Genomic DNA, 15,556 nt, shown 5'->3' on the forward strand with positions numbered 1-15,556 from the left:
TCTGGCTGCTATAGCCAGAGAGAAGAAGCTGATGAAGCAGTTTCCCCTTTATTAAATGTTTTATCATTTAATATAGGGGAAACTGTTTTTTTTTTTTTAATTTCGGTGATTTTTCCTTAATATAGTAAAAAAATAAAACCCCCAGTGGTGAATAAATACCACCAAAAGAAAGCTCTATCTGTCCCCAAAAAAGGGTATACAATTAATTTCAATACAGCGCTGCATGACGGAATAAATGTCAGTCAAAGTACCGCAGCGCTGAATACTGAAAAATGGCCTGGATGGGAAGGGGGTTTAACACCGCGGATGTCAACTGGTTAATAGATGTGTATTTTTGATTACACCAATCACATCCATTCATGATTCCAGGCAGTCCTGGGCACCAGATGTCTGTAGGTTTTTGGATGCTGAAGGGACCATAAACTTACAGCCTGTGAACCTGAAAATGACGCAAAGATTACTGAGCTGGCCTGCTACAAGCAGTTCTGTTCCAATGTAACCCTTACGTCCATGGCAGTAAAAGAGTTAAATGGTGAAAGAACATGGCACTTTTTGTGTTAATCTGTAATTAATATTTTGTGCATCTGTGTCTAACCTGACATACTCATACAATTTAAAATACTGCATTGCGTCTACTATATACCTGCACGGTTTGCGAGGATCTATCGAGATACCTCCTTTTCCTGTTGCCGCTGTTCGGTGCAGCCTGCTGCCTCCCATCACATTTTCTGGGACTGTCTAGGGATTGTAGGGTACTGGCAACTAGTTACCGACTTTATCTCGCAGGTGACGGCACACCCTATCCCATTGCCTATTTCAGGCCTTAAAATTTCCACTCGCCCCCTCGCAATTGGCGAGTGAAAATTGCGTGGTGCGAGTGGAATCTCATCGAGGTGCGCCGCCGGGGGGGCCAGAGATGGGACACTACCGCCACGGCGATTGCTCGCTTCTGTTCTCTCTTCTCATCGGCCGCTGCAGCTACAGAGCGGCAGAGAAGGAGAAGAGAGAACAGAAGGGAATGATCGCCGCATCTGTAGTGTCCCATCCCTGGTCCCGCCGGCGGCGCACCTCAATGACATTCAGTTCCGCTGTCTTCTGCAGCTTCCTCCGCCCACCTCAGCTGCCAGGCTGGGAGGAAGACTGCAGAGACAGTGAGCCCGGCCATCCAGAAAGTTATGCAGCAGGGGGAAAAGAAGATACATGGAGGATCTCTGAAATTTTGAGCCCTGGCCTATTTCCATGTGTTTACTGGGGCTCACTGAACAAGCTGCTCCTACTACTGCCATTCGCACACTGATTGGGTTGTTGCTGTTCTCGGCAAGGATGCTGGTGGTATTATATTGGAAGCGGAGAGATCCTCCTTCTCTTTTGGATTGGAGGTGCCTAGTTGACTCTTCTCTGCACCTATACAAAGCAGCCTACTATAGCAGGGGATGCCCGAGGAAGTTTGATAGGGTCTGGGGTTGTTGGGTTGATTTTGTTTGTGATACCAGTGGAGCACAGGATTAAGATAATGTAGTTACTCCTCTCTGCTCAGCTTTTTTCCTTTTTTATTTTATCATTGATATTCCTAATATTGGTACTTGGCCTTGCATCTGGCTACTTAGACGATCTCTGGATCCGATGTTTGTATTTGGTCCCTTAATGGTTCTTTTCATACTTTTGTTGTATGCCTGGGGAATGAATACATATCCTTGGAATGAATCGATACTGGGCTGCTTATTCTTGTTCTCTCCTATTGCCTTGGGGCTCGCTCTGGCAAATGCTTCTCGGGTTGGGGGGTGGGGGGTGTATTTGAGTGTGGGAATGTTATGTTTATTTACTTGTTGTATTAAGTGGGAGACCTAAGTATGCTTTGTATTTCTTATGAAAACTTGAATAAACAGAATTAAAAAAAAAAACAAAACCTGACATACTCATCTACTGTATAATATATGCTTGATATTTTCTGTTTCTCCCATCTTCTCATTTTGTTGGAAGTGAGAACATAAGTATTGTTATTTTTATGTGGTTGATGAGGAAATATTAGATACAAGCTGTAGAAATATGCAGTTCATCTATCATTATGTGTTCAGAAAGCTTAATTACAGTAATTAGCAGGATTTGTGTGTATAAAACTACATCTGGATATGGCACCTACACATAAAAGTAACTTCTGCAGCATATTTTGAAATAGTGCTGAAGAGGGGACTGTTTAAAAATATCTGTCAAGGTGCCAAGAAATATCTTTACAAGGCAAAAAAAATAAAAACGAGTGCTTTGATGATCATAATTAACCACTTCACTACCGGCATGTAAAGCCCCCTTCATTACCCGGCCATTTCTCAGCTTTTTGCGCTGTACAGGTTTGGCAGAGCATTCCTCCGTCACGCAACACTGTAACAAAATGACTTTTATATCATTTTTTTGGGACAAATAGAGCTTTCTCTTAGTGGTATTTAATTACCGCTTTTTAATATTTTTTTTTACCACAGAGCCACATTTAAAAAAAAAAAGTCTGTTTCTCTTACTTTCGTTTATAAATCATAGCAAATATAAATGTCAGGACAGTATGACAATCCACACAATGAAGAAACATGCCGGTATTGGGGGGATTAAACACAGAGCTTGGTAATAGTGTACAAGGTACAATAAATGTACAGGTCATAGACAGATGGAGGCCGGGGTGAAAAGGTTAAGGTACAGGTCGCATACAGTGGGAGGATAGAGACAAAGGTGTTAATATATAGATGTGCAGGAGAAGGGAGGTGAAAAGCTTAATATACAGGTCACAGCAGAGACAGAAAGCAGGAAAGGAGGGGGGTTAAAATCATTTGAACCTTTATTTATCTATGTATTTGCTGCTTGTTTTCACTAGTAAGTAATGAATGGATGACTCATCCACTCATTACTCATTTTACTCTCCCCTGACTCTGATGTAAGGGAAAGGGGAGGGCTTGGCAATGTAAACCAAATAACCAGTCACAGCGATCACAGGACACAAAGCTGGTCCAATTGGCTCTGTGTCTAAAGCTGCTGTTCTCCGCAGTCTCATGACAGAAGCTGCAGTGGCCGTGGCTGTGCGCACACATGCGTTCACAGTAGGACATACAGGTACATCCTCCTGGAATAATGGGCCAGTGGTTAAGGATTGGGAAATATGAACTGCACTGTTGTTTATTTTGTAGATGCCTCTTCTGACATTACTTCTGTTTGCACCTTTCCTAGTCATTGGTTATTTGTTGAGGAGTTATTACATAATACAGGCACGATAATAGAATAAGATCTAATCCTGCTACTGCTAATGCCAAACTACTAGAGATAGGGGCCTCCACCAAGGCTTTTTTTTTTGCAGAAGTCCTGGAAAATTCTACAGTGGCCAACTCCGTTACCTGTCTTGAACCCCATAGAAAATCTCTGGTGGGATTTGAAGAAGGCGGTTGCAGCACGCAAACTCAAGAATATTAGTGAACTGGAGGCCATTGCTCATGAGGAATGCTGCCAGAAGCTGGTGCTTGGCTATGCATCTCATTTGCAGCAGGTCATACCGGCAAACTGGTGCTCTACTAAGTACTAAAGATGCTTGCAATGAAGGGGTTGAATAATTTTGAGGCTGCAGAAGTCATTAAAAACATTTTCAGTTGAATGTGCGGAAACCACTTAAAACATTTGTTGTGTTGACCTATTTCAATTGCTTTTGTTTGATTTGTCAATTGCAAAGGTAAGGTGAAGGTAAACAGCATCAGGAGGGTCAGGGACCCCTTATGTTAGACTTCAGTTCAAATGAGTGTTAGGTGCCCCCGGCATTTATATCTACTCCAGTAACTTTATAACCCTAATCCAATCTCAGTTGTGGTATGAAATTTTGTCAAGGCAGATGCTGATTATCCTAGACAGAGATAGGGGTTTTTATTTATTGTAAAAACTGCATATTCTAATTAAAATAATCCAATGGCAACATGTCTTGGTACAGGGTTCAATTGAGGTGTTTGCTGATTTACATTGCTAAAGGTGTGAAATGTGGTCAAATCGCTAAGGTAATGATGCAAAAATGGCATTATAACAGGTAGTAGGCCGTGCTAAAGACCCTCACCCCTGTTTGAGGATTGGCTGTGCCAGTTTGACATGGCTTTTTTTATACCTCATGTTAGCTAGTTGCCCTCTTTATGCAAAATGAGCATCTTACTAGTCTCCCTTAATGTGTAGGAAGACTGCAGAGTTCATCCTCATGTGTTCGGCCTCCTATATATTTTCTGAGTGGTTTATGATTTCCCCAATGCACAGATCTTTGCATTCCACACTACACTGGATTGAATATTCCAGGTTATTTCTGTCTCAGTGTGTTGTTTGTTGGAAACTCTGGCCACCTAAAAGATGACTATATTGTCCCCCGTTCAACAGTCTGGTGTTTTTTCTTTACTTTGCAGTTGTTTTAACAAATACCCAGTATGTGTAGCCATGGATGTTTTGCATTCGTTGTTCCTAGGATCTGTATTTGTTACCTTCTTCGCCTGGTGTTGTAGAGTTCCAGTAACTCCAAGGTGGTATTCCAGTGGGTGGTGGGGAACAATAAGTAGAGACTTATCTGTGTGGGTAGGCTGGTTTCCTGTACACTTTAATGTCCACGATACTCTCTCATTGATGTTACACTGTCTAAAGAAAAGGGTTATTTGTAATTTTGCACATCTTCCACTGTATTTTTACACTTTGTGTTCATTAAACTTCATGTTTTGCTTATTACCCATATATTGGCTACATACCTGAACCAATGACTGGGTGCTCCCTTGGATACGTTTAAAGCTCTTCTTTTTACCTCCTCTGGTAGATGCTGGGGATCCTGTTGCACTGCCATCTTTCTGTATATAAATGTTATTTTTGTATTTGAAATGGACTTGGTCTGGTTTGAGTTTCTGTGGGCTGTAGAGGGTCTTTTTGAGTTTTATACCCTCTTTACTGTCTCTACTGCTTCTGCAGTTGGTATACAAGTAAAAAGGGATGTGACATTGTTGGGGACCCCATTGTCTTCTTTGACTCATTTGAACTGATGAAGACACTTAGATGACTGAAGAAACATCTTCAGTATTACAAACGAGTTCAGTTAATTGTGACTAACTACTACTAGCTATAACATGATTTAGAAAAGTGACTATCTACACATTATTAAGGATAGATCCAATTTAAGTGATACTGGGTATCTTATATAGTAAATATAGTATAGAGAATATAAAGTACAGAAAATATAGTAGCTAATTTGTCCATACTGGGACTTGGGTTAGTTAGGGAATGGAGTTTTTTTCTCTGTACCTGCTAGAGGATGGAATTAGCATTTGAATTAAATGTGACTGAGTGTTACATAAATACATTCCTCCAGTTATCCATATACTTTATGTAAAGCAGCCTTATCTTACCTGTTGGCATTCAAAGGATGAAATAATTTTGTTTTGAGTTCTTAAGCCACATTCATGGCAGAGAAGTGCCACAGTCTAGAAACTCTGGTTATTTTCTTCATGAGCAGTGCTTTTTTTTGTTTTTACCCTTTACCTTGCTAAAAAAAAGCATGACCGTTCAGTCAGCCATTTCCAATTGTCCTTCTCAAAAATGAATGGGTACATGTTGCAGCTCTGCAGAGAATGCAGATGATAACACATCCTTTCTAAGGCTGGGAGAAAGTGTTATCCTTTATGAAACTTCTTTTATGGAAATCCATCTTTGCAAAAGGAAGACATGAATTTTAATAGCCAAAGCAATCAGGGGAAGCGGCCTACAGGATTTAATTTTCTAACTCAGCTTTAGGTGCTTCTCTAGTAACTCTTCTTTCTGATGTATGCCAATTGAGCAGTATTGTTTATTTTGGGTTCAATGAAAAAATATGCAGCTGTAAATTGATACACAGGATTAATTTAGCATCATAGTTAAGACTAAATCTCTAGTGGTTTGTACATATTTTCTTTGTTTCTTTGATTGCTGTGGTAAGAAATAATAATAATAAAAAAAAAAAGAATATTTGTTTTAATTAGGTTAATATGCAATATTGCATATTAATATTTAGTATTTTGCTAGCCAGCAGGTAGAGCTTTAGGTCCCTTTCACACAAGCTGATCAGGAGAGGATCCGTCAACAGATCATCTCCTGATCACAGCAGTACGGAGCGGATGTCACCACTGTGACATCTTTGTCCGTTCAGTTTTTTCCTCCATCTTGTAATGGAAGAAAAAATTGAAACTGCCATACCCCATGTCTGTCTATGTCTATGGGGAATTGGAAGTAAACAAACATGTGTCCGTTTACTTCAGATTACCCCCTGGCCGGCACGATCTGGTTTGTCAAAATGGGTCTCTGATCCGTTTGTTCTTCTGGACCTAGCCGAAGCTGGGGCTAACCATGTGTAAAGGGACGCTCGTAAGTTTACATGCGGCTGCCCATAGACTTGCATAGAGCATCCGATCAGGTCCGGCTGAAAAACTGACAGGCGGACTCAATCGGACCACTCATGTGTAAGGGGGCTTAGTTTCCTTTTCACTTGTCTTCCAGAGACTGTTTAGCAACCTGTTGGTTACAGAGCTCCATAGCTCTGAACATAGCACAGAATGTAAAGTGGTACTATACTCTTGGCACTTTTTAATCTAATTCACTGCTAGAAAGCATTGTAGCAAGCCCCAATATATGCAACTTTCCCAGTGTGGCCAGACACTTGCAAACCTCCCCTTTTCTCCACCACTTGGTCCCGGACGCCAAGCAAAACTTCTCGGAACTTCCAGGTAGGAGAGGGTGTGTAGTAAGGACACAGGAGCATGTGCACATGAGGTCACAGGAGGAGTGAGGCAATGTAACGCAGTGTAAGCACTCTGGGGACCTTTCTTATCCATTGTGTGCATTTATTACCGATATTTATTCTTTGCAGTACTGGTTATCAGATAGATGGTTATTCCATACATGATATGTATATTCAGTGTTTACTGTATGTATATTTAGTCAGAGGCCGTTTATTTGTTTATCCGGCTATATTATTTTACAATAAAGTCATGTTGAAAACACTAATTGCATACATTTTTTTTCAATAGCAATGTGTTTTATATTTTCCTTAGCGTCATTTACTAGATGACTGTTAATAGGCCATGTCTGCATTTTCCCCTTATAGGTTTACAGTGTGGACTGGAGTCAGACAAGAGGAGAGCAGCTCCTGGTGTCAGGGTCTTGGGATCATACTGCTAAACTAGTAAGTGTAAAGAAAAAAAGCTGCACTTAATTTGTCTGCAGGACACAACTGAGATACTGAAATTGCCTGCTGACTTCTCTGTGACACTGGTGACATCTGCTGCCTTTATTTTTTCTCAGTTAAGAAGCTGATGTTACTGTTGCTGTAGGGCAGACCCAGTGAAAATTATCAGTAGGGGCTTCTCTATACTGGCAATATCTCAGTTACCTTATGAGAAGCCCACACATTGCCACTGCTAAACCTCTACTGATTATGGGAGTTTTAATAATAAGTGACAGTTTAATAAGTTACTGTTGTTGACCATATAACTTTGACTATTGTAGATTCCAGCAACTTGTATACCAATTTTAATTAATGGTCTCTTTTTACAAATGAAGTTGGAGACTATAACTGCTGGTTCTTGGAAGCACAGTAGTGCAGGAGAGAAATTACCAGTGCAGCAATGTACAGTCACTGAGCGATTTATCATTTTTATGGTTTGGTGTTAGTTACAGAATTGCTTAGGTACTCATGTTATCTACTATAGCAGTAATTTGTAGCTGCATAAAGAAGCTTTGTAGTTAGAAAGCAACAACAGCAACTCTGTAGCCAGCAACACATCACCACAAAAATAAGAGAGATTTGTAGTTGCTACCAATATTTGCTATAAACATGCTGTTGAGGCATAGCATATAATGTGCCTATAGATGCCAGTTATATTATGCATAGCTGACTGAGTTGGGCATAGCAGAATTACATAAGAGAGATTTTGGCTGGGTAGTTCACTCTTCATTGTACAGATAATGGTTATATGGTGCATTCGCCTTTCCATACAATGGCTTTGTATTGGTTTCAGAATATGAATAGAACCTTTGGTTGCCTTGCCAATTTTGACCTCTGTGTTTTCAGCCTTGTGGACTTTTTTTTAAAGAGCTCATAACTTAACTGCTTCTAACAGTTCCTGTTGGGTCAAATAGCATGGTTTAGGGGTATATTGGGTCATGTCTGGAGGTAAACTTGGTTCTTACTATTGTCTGTATCCTTTGTAACTTGCAGTGACACTGTAGTTATTGTACCTTCTTGGACTCCCCCCTCCCATTCATTGTCTCTTAAGCTACATATTTATGTTTTTTTTCTTTTTAGTGGGATCCCTTAGTTGAGAAGTCACTTTGTACGTTCACAGGACATGAAAACATTATTTACAGCACTGTTTGGTCCCCACACATTCCAGGCTGCTTTGCGTCTGCTTCAGGTAACTGACTAAAACTGCGTTCAGATATTCAAAGATAATTGTTTAGAGGCATTTATTCTTAATGTATCTCATTAAAGGGTAAGTTCCCTTTCTCACAAAATGTGAGTAAATTAACTTACTGACACCTTCCTGCCACCTCTCCCGGAGCCCACTGCACATACTTGTGTGATGCCACTGCCAGCCGGTGTACGCTCATAGCCCCGCAGTATTTAATGAGAATAATGCTTGCAGATGGCTCATTGGTCAGCACAGTCACAGGACTACGCCGACCAATGAGAAGCTTTTCTTACTTCCGGGACTTTGACTCAGAAGCACTGCGTGGTCAGCGTTGTCACTGTGGTGACCAATAAACGCTTACCATTTGCGAGCATTATGCTCATTACATACTGGGGGCCTAGGATGTACAGTGTTTGAACTGTACACCGGTTAGTGGGGGGCATCGCACAGATATGAGCAGGGGTGGTGTGGCGGCGGTGTCGGCAATTTGATTTTCTCACATTCTGTGAATAAGTGAGCTTATCCTGAATGGACCACAGATTTATAGTTACTAATTTAAACGTTTTAGCGCTTTTTCCAATTACTTTTTTGTACTGGTAGATCATTTCAAGAATACGGAAAAAAGACGTTTTACATGTTTAACATTACATGTGATATAGAATTCGTCCACTAGGTGGTAGTGTTTTGTTTTTGATTGGAGGCCAGTACTTAAAACTTGTGGAAACCCAAATTTGATTGCTGATAAACCTGGTACACTGAAGGTTTTTCCTTGTTTGAGCAAATAGAGAAGGAGTAAAACTGTAAGCTTGCGACGTGAGATAGGTAACCAATGCTCTAATCTCATAAACAAAAAGTAGCACTATCTTCTAACTTAAAGATAAATAGATATGCTGCTGTTATGCCAGTAAATAAACGTTCTGCTGTAACATTTGTTAGAGGTAATGTATGGTAATGCTGTTATCTCATGTGTATGTAACATTGACAATTATTGTAAAAGGAAATAATGATATCATGACAGAAGACTAAAGAATTGTTGCTTTATTTCCTGAGTAAAGGGTACATATACACTCTATGATTTTTAAGTATCATTTGGGATAAGCATCTGTGTAATTGGCCCTAAGCCTGCTATCAGACTGTTGTCAAAGGAGATTTTAGCTTCAACTGCCACGCAATGTGATAAATGTGCAGTTTGGTGCAGGGCATTGCTAAGCAGCTGATTTTCAGAGCACTGGCTTGCAATGAACCATTTGGCTTGGTGTACTCTTTGTAATGGCAGTATCAAGGAACTGTGAATTTTATTAATACTCACTTAACTCCCTGGTTGTATACAGTATGTGAGTTCTAAGTGTTGAGAATTTCTATTACTTCAGACAGCATTAGATATAAAGTTCTAAGACATATACGTATATAAAATATGAGAGAAGCCAACTCAAAAGTAATATTTTTGTTGTGAAGCAGCCTCTATTTTTTAATGTCATGAATGATCCGGCAGGGAAATCTCCTTGCCTTAGTTCCCTCCTCTTTTCCTATCCACCTTGGAGTTTTTGTGTTCTGCCCCACCTTTGTGTGTTTCAGCTCCCCCTGTTGCATTCTCCTTAACAAAGGAAATAATTAAAAATCAAAAAGTTACCATAGGACCCCCTCATAAGGGCCATGATAGGTGTGGGGACCCAGTGCAGATATCTCACTGATAGAGCCTTGTGGAAATAAAAATAACTGGCATGTGGTTTAACTTTTGGCATCTACCAAAAATAAAAAAAATTGATTTGAATGCGCTGACCCTTTAAAGGATAAGTGCAGTTTCATACTCCGTTTTGCCCCTACCTCTTCCAATTGCTTAAATTGCTCCACTCTCAGCCTCTGGCTCCTCAAATGCATTATTTTCTGTATTCAGCAGCCTCAGTCTTCTTCATTAGTTTACATCCGTGACGTATACTCTTTTATGTGCTGGCTGCATCTGCACACTAGCTCTCAGTAGACTTCTGTGGGGCCATTTACTGAAGGACTCTGGTTTGGGAAATAGTCCCATGAAAGTCATATCCATCCAGTCATATCCCATTCCAGAAGCGCATTTATGAGGTCAGGCACTAATGTCGGACGAGAAGGCCTGGCTCGCAGTCTCCGCTCTAATTCATTCCAAAGGTGTTCTATTGGGTTGTGGTCAGGACTCTGTGCAGGCCAGTCAAGTTCCTCCATCCCAAACTCGCCCATCCATGTCTTTATGGACCTTGCTTTGTGCACTGGTGCGCAGTCATGTTGGAACAGAAAGGGGCCATCCCCAAACTGTTCCCACAACGTTGGGAGCATGGAATTGTCCAAAATGTCTTGGTATGCTGATGCCTTAAGAGTTCCCTTCACTGGAAACTAAGGGGCCAAGCCCAACCCCTGAAAAACAAACCCACACCATAATCCCCCCTCCACCAAACTTTACACTTGGCACAATGGAGTCAGGCAAGTACTGTTCTCCTGGCAACCGCCAAACCCAGAGACATGCATCGGATTGCCAGACAGAGAAGCGTGATTCGTCACTCCAGAGAACCCGTCTTTGTGATTGCACTTTGTGATTAAAGGCTTGGATGCAGCTGCTCGGCCAAGGAAACCCTTTCCATGAAGCTCTCTACGCACTGTTGTTGTGCCAATCTGAAGGCCACACGACCTTTGGAGGTCTGTAGCTATTGACTCTTCAGACAGTTGGCGACTTGTGCGCACCTGTTCCCCTTTGTTATAATACCACTAACAGTTGATCGTAGAATATTTAGTAGCAAGGACATTTCATGGATGGACTTATTGCACAGGTGGCAACCTATCACAGTACCACGGTTGAATTCACTGAGCTCCTGAGAGTGACCCATTCTTTCACAAATGTTTGTAAAAGCAGTCTGCATGCCTAGGTGCTTGATGTTATACACCTGTGGCCATGGAGGTGATTGGAACACGGTAATCCAATTTTTTGGAGGGGTGTCCCAATACTTTTGGCAAATAGTGTAGTTAGGCGCATGTGAAAAGTATCCTCTGCTCCACTCAAGTTACGTGTCTACCAGCTACTCAGCCCCAGGTGCCTTCTCCCACTCAGCTTGTCCCAGCCAAAGATATTATGTAATGGATAAACAAACAGGGCCACACTCCAGGCCAGTTACTAAATGTAGATTAAAACCCATAACCCGGTACATTTACAATCCACCTGCGCTCTTCCTTTGGCATGTTTAGTTTGATAACAACTTAATCATAGACTCTACAATTAAACTCTTATCAGGAGCTTGGGTTAATTGTAAATGTACCAGGTGATTGGTTATAATATAAATATTGTAACTGGCCTGGAATATGTCTCTTTTCCTTTATCTAATACATGATATAGTCAGGCAGTGCTTAGGTGCAAACCATCTGACTGGTTATCAAAATGGTGGGGAAAAATACATATGTACATTGCAAGTGGATGAAACAGCTGGTTTGACAGCAACAAAGGCTATGTGTTTGTATGCGTGTAAACTCCCAAAACATGTTGCCTATTTTTATATTGTCCCCCCAACTCCACATTGCATAAATATGTATCTGGACTATTGTACAAAGTGTGGTGCTTCAATTCATCATTCTGCAACATGGCACTACAAACCAAGGAGACAGTGGATATCCTTTGGGATGTAAAAGCTGTCTGTCTGGTAGTAAAATCATCTATACCAATAGTATCTTATCCAAATTGGTCAGCTACACCAGTAGGATAACTTTGCGTGTCTGGCTTTTTCTTTCCACTTTTTCTAGTACAGAGTTAATACAGGAATTTCTACTCAGTGCTGTGACAGATTACCATTGTGGCAGGGGAGTGCAGGAAACTTAAGTATGATTGGGTGCGACAGAAACCATAACCTGGTCTTAAGTAAGGCATTGATAAATAATATTTTGGTTGACATGTGACTAGATGCAAATTTATGATGTTAGTTGGCCACATTAATGTTATGAATTAGCAGATAATACCTCTTAGCATGGAAACTGCTTGAGCAGCTCTTAACATGAACTGTGCTTTTATCTAGATGTTTGGCTAATAATAAACAAGGCTGGATGATAATGTGGTACTTAACGCAGCACTGACAAAATATCACATGAACAAACAGAGAGCAGGCGTGCTGCCACCCAGACAAGATCTCTTTGTAGTGCATGGGGACTAATTGGATGTAATCCCTAATTTAAGTTGTCTGTTTCTAGGTTACTGATCTTTATGGCTTTCCAAGGTACAAACCACTCTGACTCGGCCTCAGCATATTGTAATTAATACATAATTGTTACTTTTTGTTTTAGATGAAGAAAAACCTTTGCTGATTTGCAGCAGAAATATAGTTTGCTTTTTATAAATGGCGCTTTTGTGCACATTTTGTACAGTGCCATTTTAGATGTTTTGTTATGTTAACGCTAGGATATTTATGTTTTATCGCTGAGCGATGAGAAGCAAATTTGCAGCTTAGTCTGCATGTGAACCATAAACTGCTAGTAAAAAAGAGATCCTCATTACACCACACGCCAGTAACTACGGATATTTATATTTGAGGTTTTACCATCTGTGATATTTTATATGCCGGGCTGTCATAGACTTCCACTTACACTTCAACTCCACACTTGTTAAAGAAAAAATAATCCTCTCCTGGACAGTTATATACCGTACATTTCAAGTCTTTGGCAAACTTAAAGAGGAACTTTACCAATATCTTCAAAATAACAACAAAGGCACCTTTAGAAATGTTAGTAATGACAATCTACACACAGATACGTCTAGATAATTGCAGGCGTTGTATTATTTGCGTTCCTTGTTTTTTTATTTCTCTCCATTCTTCTCATGGTGGCCATTTTTACTAAGGCCAGATGAATCTATCTCCCTTTACTTCCTGGGACTCTGGCACAAGTGACTAGGGCATTTGACCATGCACATCATCTCAGGGGAGGAAAATGCCTCTCCCTGAGATCTCTTGAGAGCAATGCTGTGCTGATGTAACCTTCCCAGGACGCAATGCTTGGGCATGATTACATCACTTTTGCCAAAGAGAACCAGGAAGTAGTAAACAAGAAATTGTAAGTAAAATACAAATATGTTTGTTTAACTAATGCTTGATCATCTGTTTAGCTCTCACTTCAGCGTGGCTTATGTCGACCTCCTTGTGAAAATGCTAGTACCTGACTGTCCGAGGTTTCAGTACTTTAAAATCCAGAACAAATATGCCGATCCGAAAATTCAAAGTGAGATTAAAACTCCTGATCTGTATTCTTATTTTCATATTAGTGACAGAAAGGTTTGGAGCCTATTGAAGCCAAAAATTAGCAATCAGCCAGGAACTTGTATTTTCAAAGAGGTCAGCAATGGCAGCCTCCATACTTCGTTAGTACATGTTCCTTTTCAATCCTCCAAGCATTATTACTGGGTCACTTTGCTTTAGTTCATTGAAATAGAACTTTTACCCCCCTCTGGTACGATAAAAAAAAATATGTATAATGTACTAGCTCCTTCATTTTTACCAACCTTTTTTTTAAAGGTTAAAGGAGAACTATGGGGTCAGTGTTTTTCCCCATAGTTCTCCTTAGGGTAACGGGAGGACACAAACTAGCGTCCTCCCGTTACCCTAAGCTCAGCTGTAGCTTGCGGTATTACTGAGACGCCGCAGCGGATCCCGACGTAGATGACGTAGATCCCCTGTCTGTTCCGCCAGTCAGCGCTGGCAGATCGGAGCGGGGAGAGGGGAATCCAGCCCCTGTCACGGCAGAGAGCCGTGACAGAATCGAGAGGTGAGCGAACGCCGGTATGTGTTCGCTCACCTCCCGATCTACTGAGCCGACCTGTGACAGTCTCATTGTCACAGGTCGGCTAGAACTATGAGGTGAGTGGGAATCACTCATCTCATAGTTCTCCTTTTAATTGCAGACACACAGTTATACAATATATACAGTTAAAATAGGTGTTCTAGCTGCCAAAGTAATTGTAATTTTGTTCTTTTAATATTTTTAATTAAGCAAAGAACAATACAAGGTCCTGACCTTTTTTCACCACTGTAGTATAAGCATTAATGCTTGCTTTTAGATGTGAATGAAAAGCAGCTCGCTGGCCAAGTCCCCTCTGTCCTCTCTCCAGCAGTCAGCAAGTTTCATGTGTTAAACTCACAGCACTGAAATGCAAAAAAGCATGATTGGTTTAATGTGCTGCTCCATCCTTTCCCATTCTGAATGCAGAAGTTCAGAGGATTACAGGTAGCTAGTACAAACACAGGTTATGGTACTATTTAAAATACATTCACACATTTGTATAAATGTGTACTGTGTTAAATAGTTTTCTGTATCCACTCCAGCCTCACCAAGTTGTGACCTTCTGTTTGACACATATATTCTGACCTTCTGTTTGACACTTGTATAAGAAAGAGTCCACCCCACACTATATCTTATAGGCCTGGAAGCACCAGGGATTATTGCAAGGCAACTGGGTATAGAGAAATGCCAACGGAAAAAATGCAAGTAAAGTACACATTTACTTGTATGGGATAACACAGACATTTCGGGGCCACACAGGACCCTGTTATCGAGGTCACATACATAAGCAAAATGTGTTTTTTTTGCCAACTAAGTAAATCGGTGTTGTAGGTTTAGTATGTGAATTAAATCAACATATACAATAAGAGTGTGTTAGGGTTCCATTTACAATTTGAAATACATTTTTGTATTCATATTTAGCAAACACCATTTTGGCTCTCTAAAACTGCAGCAATTAAAGAGTATGAACTGCTAATTGTGTCAGTTTTTTTTATTGAGACCATTCATGGACTGATGTCACAGGTAATTTCAGAGCTGATAAGATAAGCCAGGAGCCAGGGAGGATGTGCTTCAGCAGTTGAGGACCTGATCAATGTCTAGCCAACAAAGAAACTCTGGTCATCTGGAAAATGTGATTAAAGAAATCACATAAATAACAGGGACCCGATGCTTGAAAAGGATGCTGTGAGTCATTGTGTAGTTTATACCAAATCTCTTTTTACTACCTGGAAAATCATACTGCTTTAAAATCTCAGTGGAATAGCTAACACAAATCTTGTTTGTGTGTGCAGGATAAGGTAAGCTGGTTTCTGGGTTTAGCTCCAAAAAAGTATAAACAGTATTTATTATATATA

At 40.6% G+C, this 15,556-nt stretch overlaps 1 protein-coding gene across 1 annotated transcript in view; it reads left to right on the top strand.

Moving 5' to 3' along the window:
• Positions 1 to 15,556, top strand: part of PEX7 (peroxisomal biogenesis factor 7) — a 77,468-nt gene that overhangs the window by 11,412 nt on the left and 50,500 nt on the right. Inside the window, exons 4-5 of the mRNA XM_018556933.1 lie at positions 7,118 to 7,195; positions 8,318 to 8,426. Of these exons, the coding sequence (XP_018412435.1) occupies positions 7,118 to 7,195; positions 8,318 to 8,426 (187 nt within the window). The remainder of the gene's footprint in view (positions 1 to 7,117; positions 7,196 to 8,317; positions 8,427 to 15,556) is intronic.

The sequence above is a fragment of the Nanorana parkeri genome, unplaced genomic scaffold (genome assembly GCF_000935625.1).
Source record: "Nanorana parkeri isolate BGI_ZX_2015 unplaced genomic scaffold, ASM93562v1 scaffold259, whole genome shotgun sequence".
In the NCBI taxonomy this organism is placed as follows: domain Eukaryota; kingdom Metazoa; phylum Chordata; class Amphibia; order Anura; family Dicroglossidae; genus Nanorana; species Nanorana parkeri.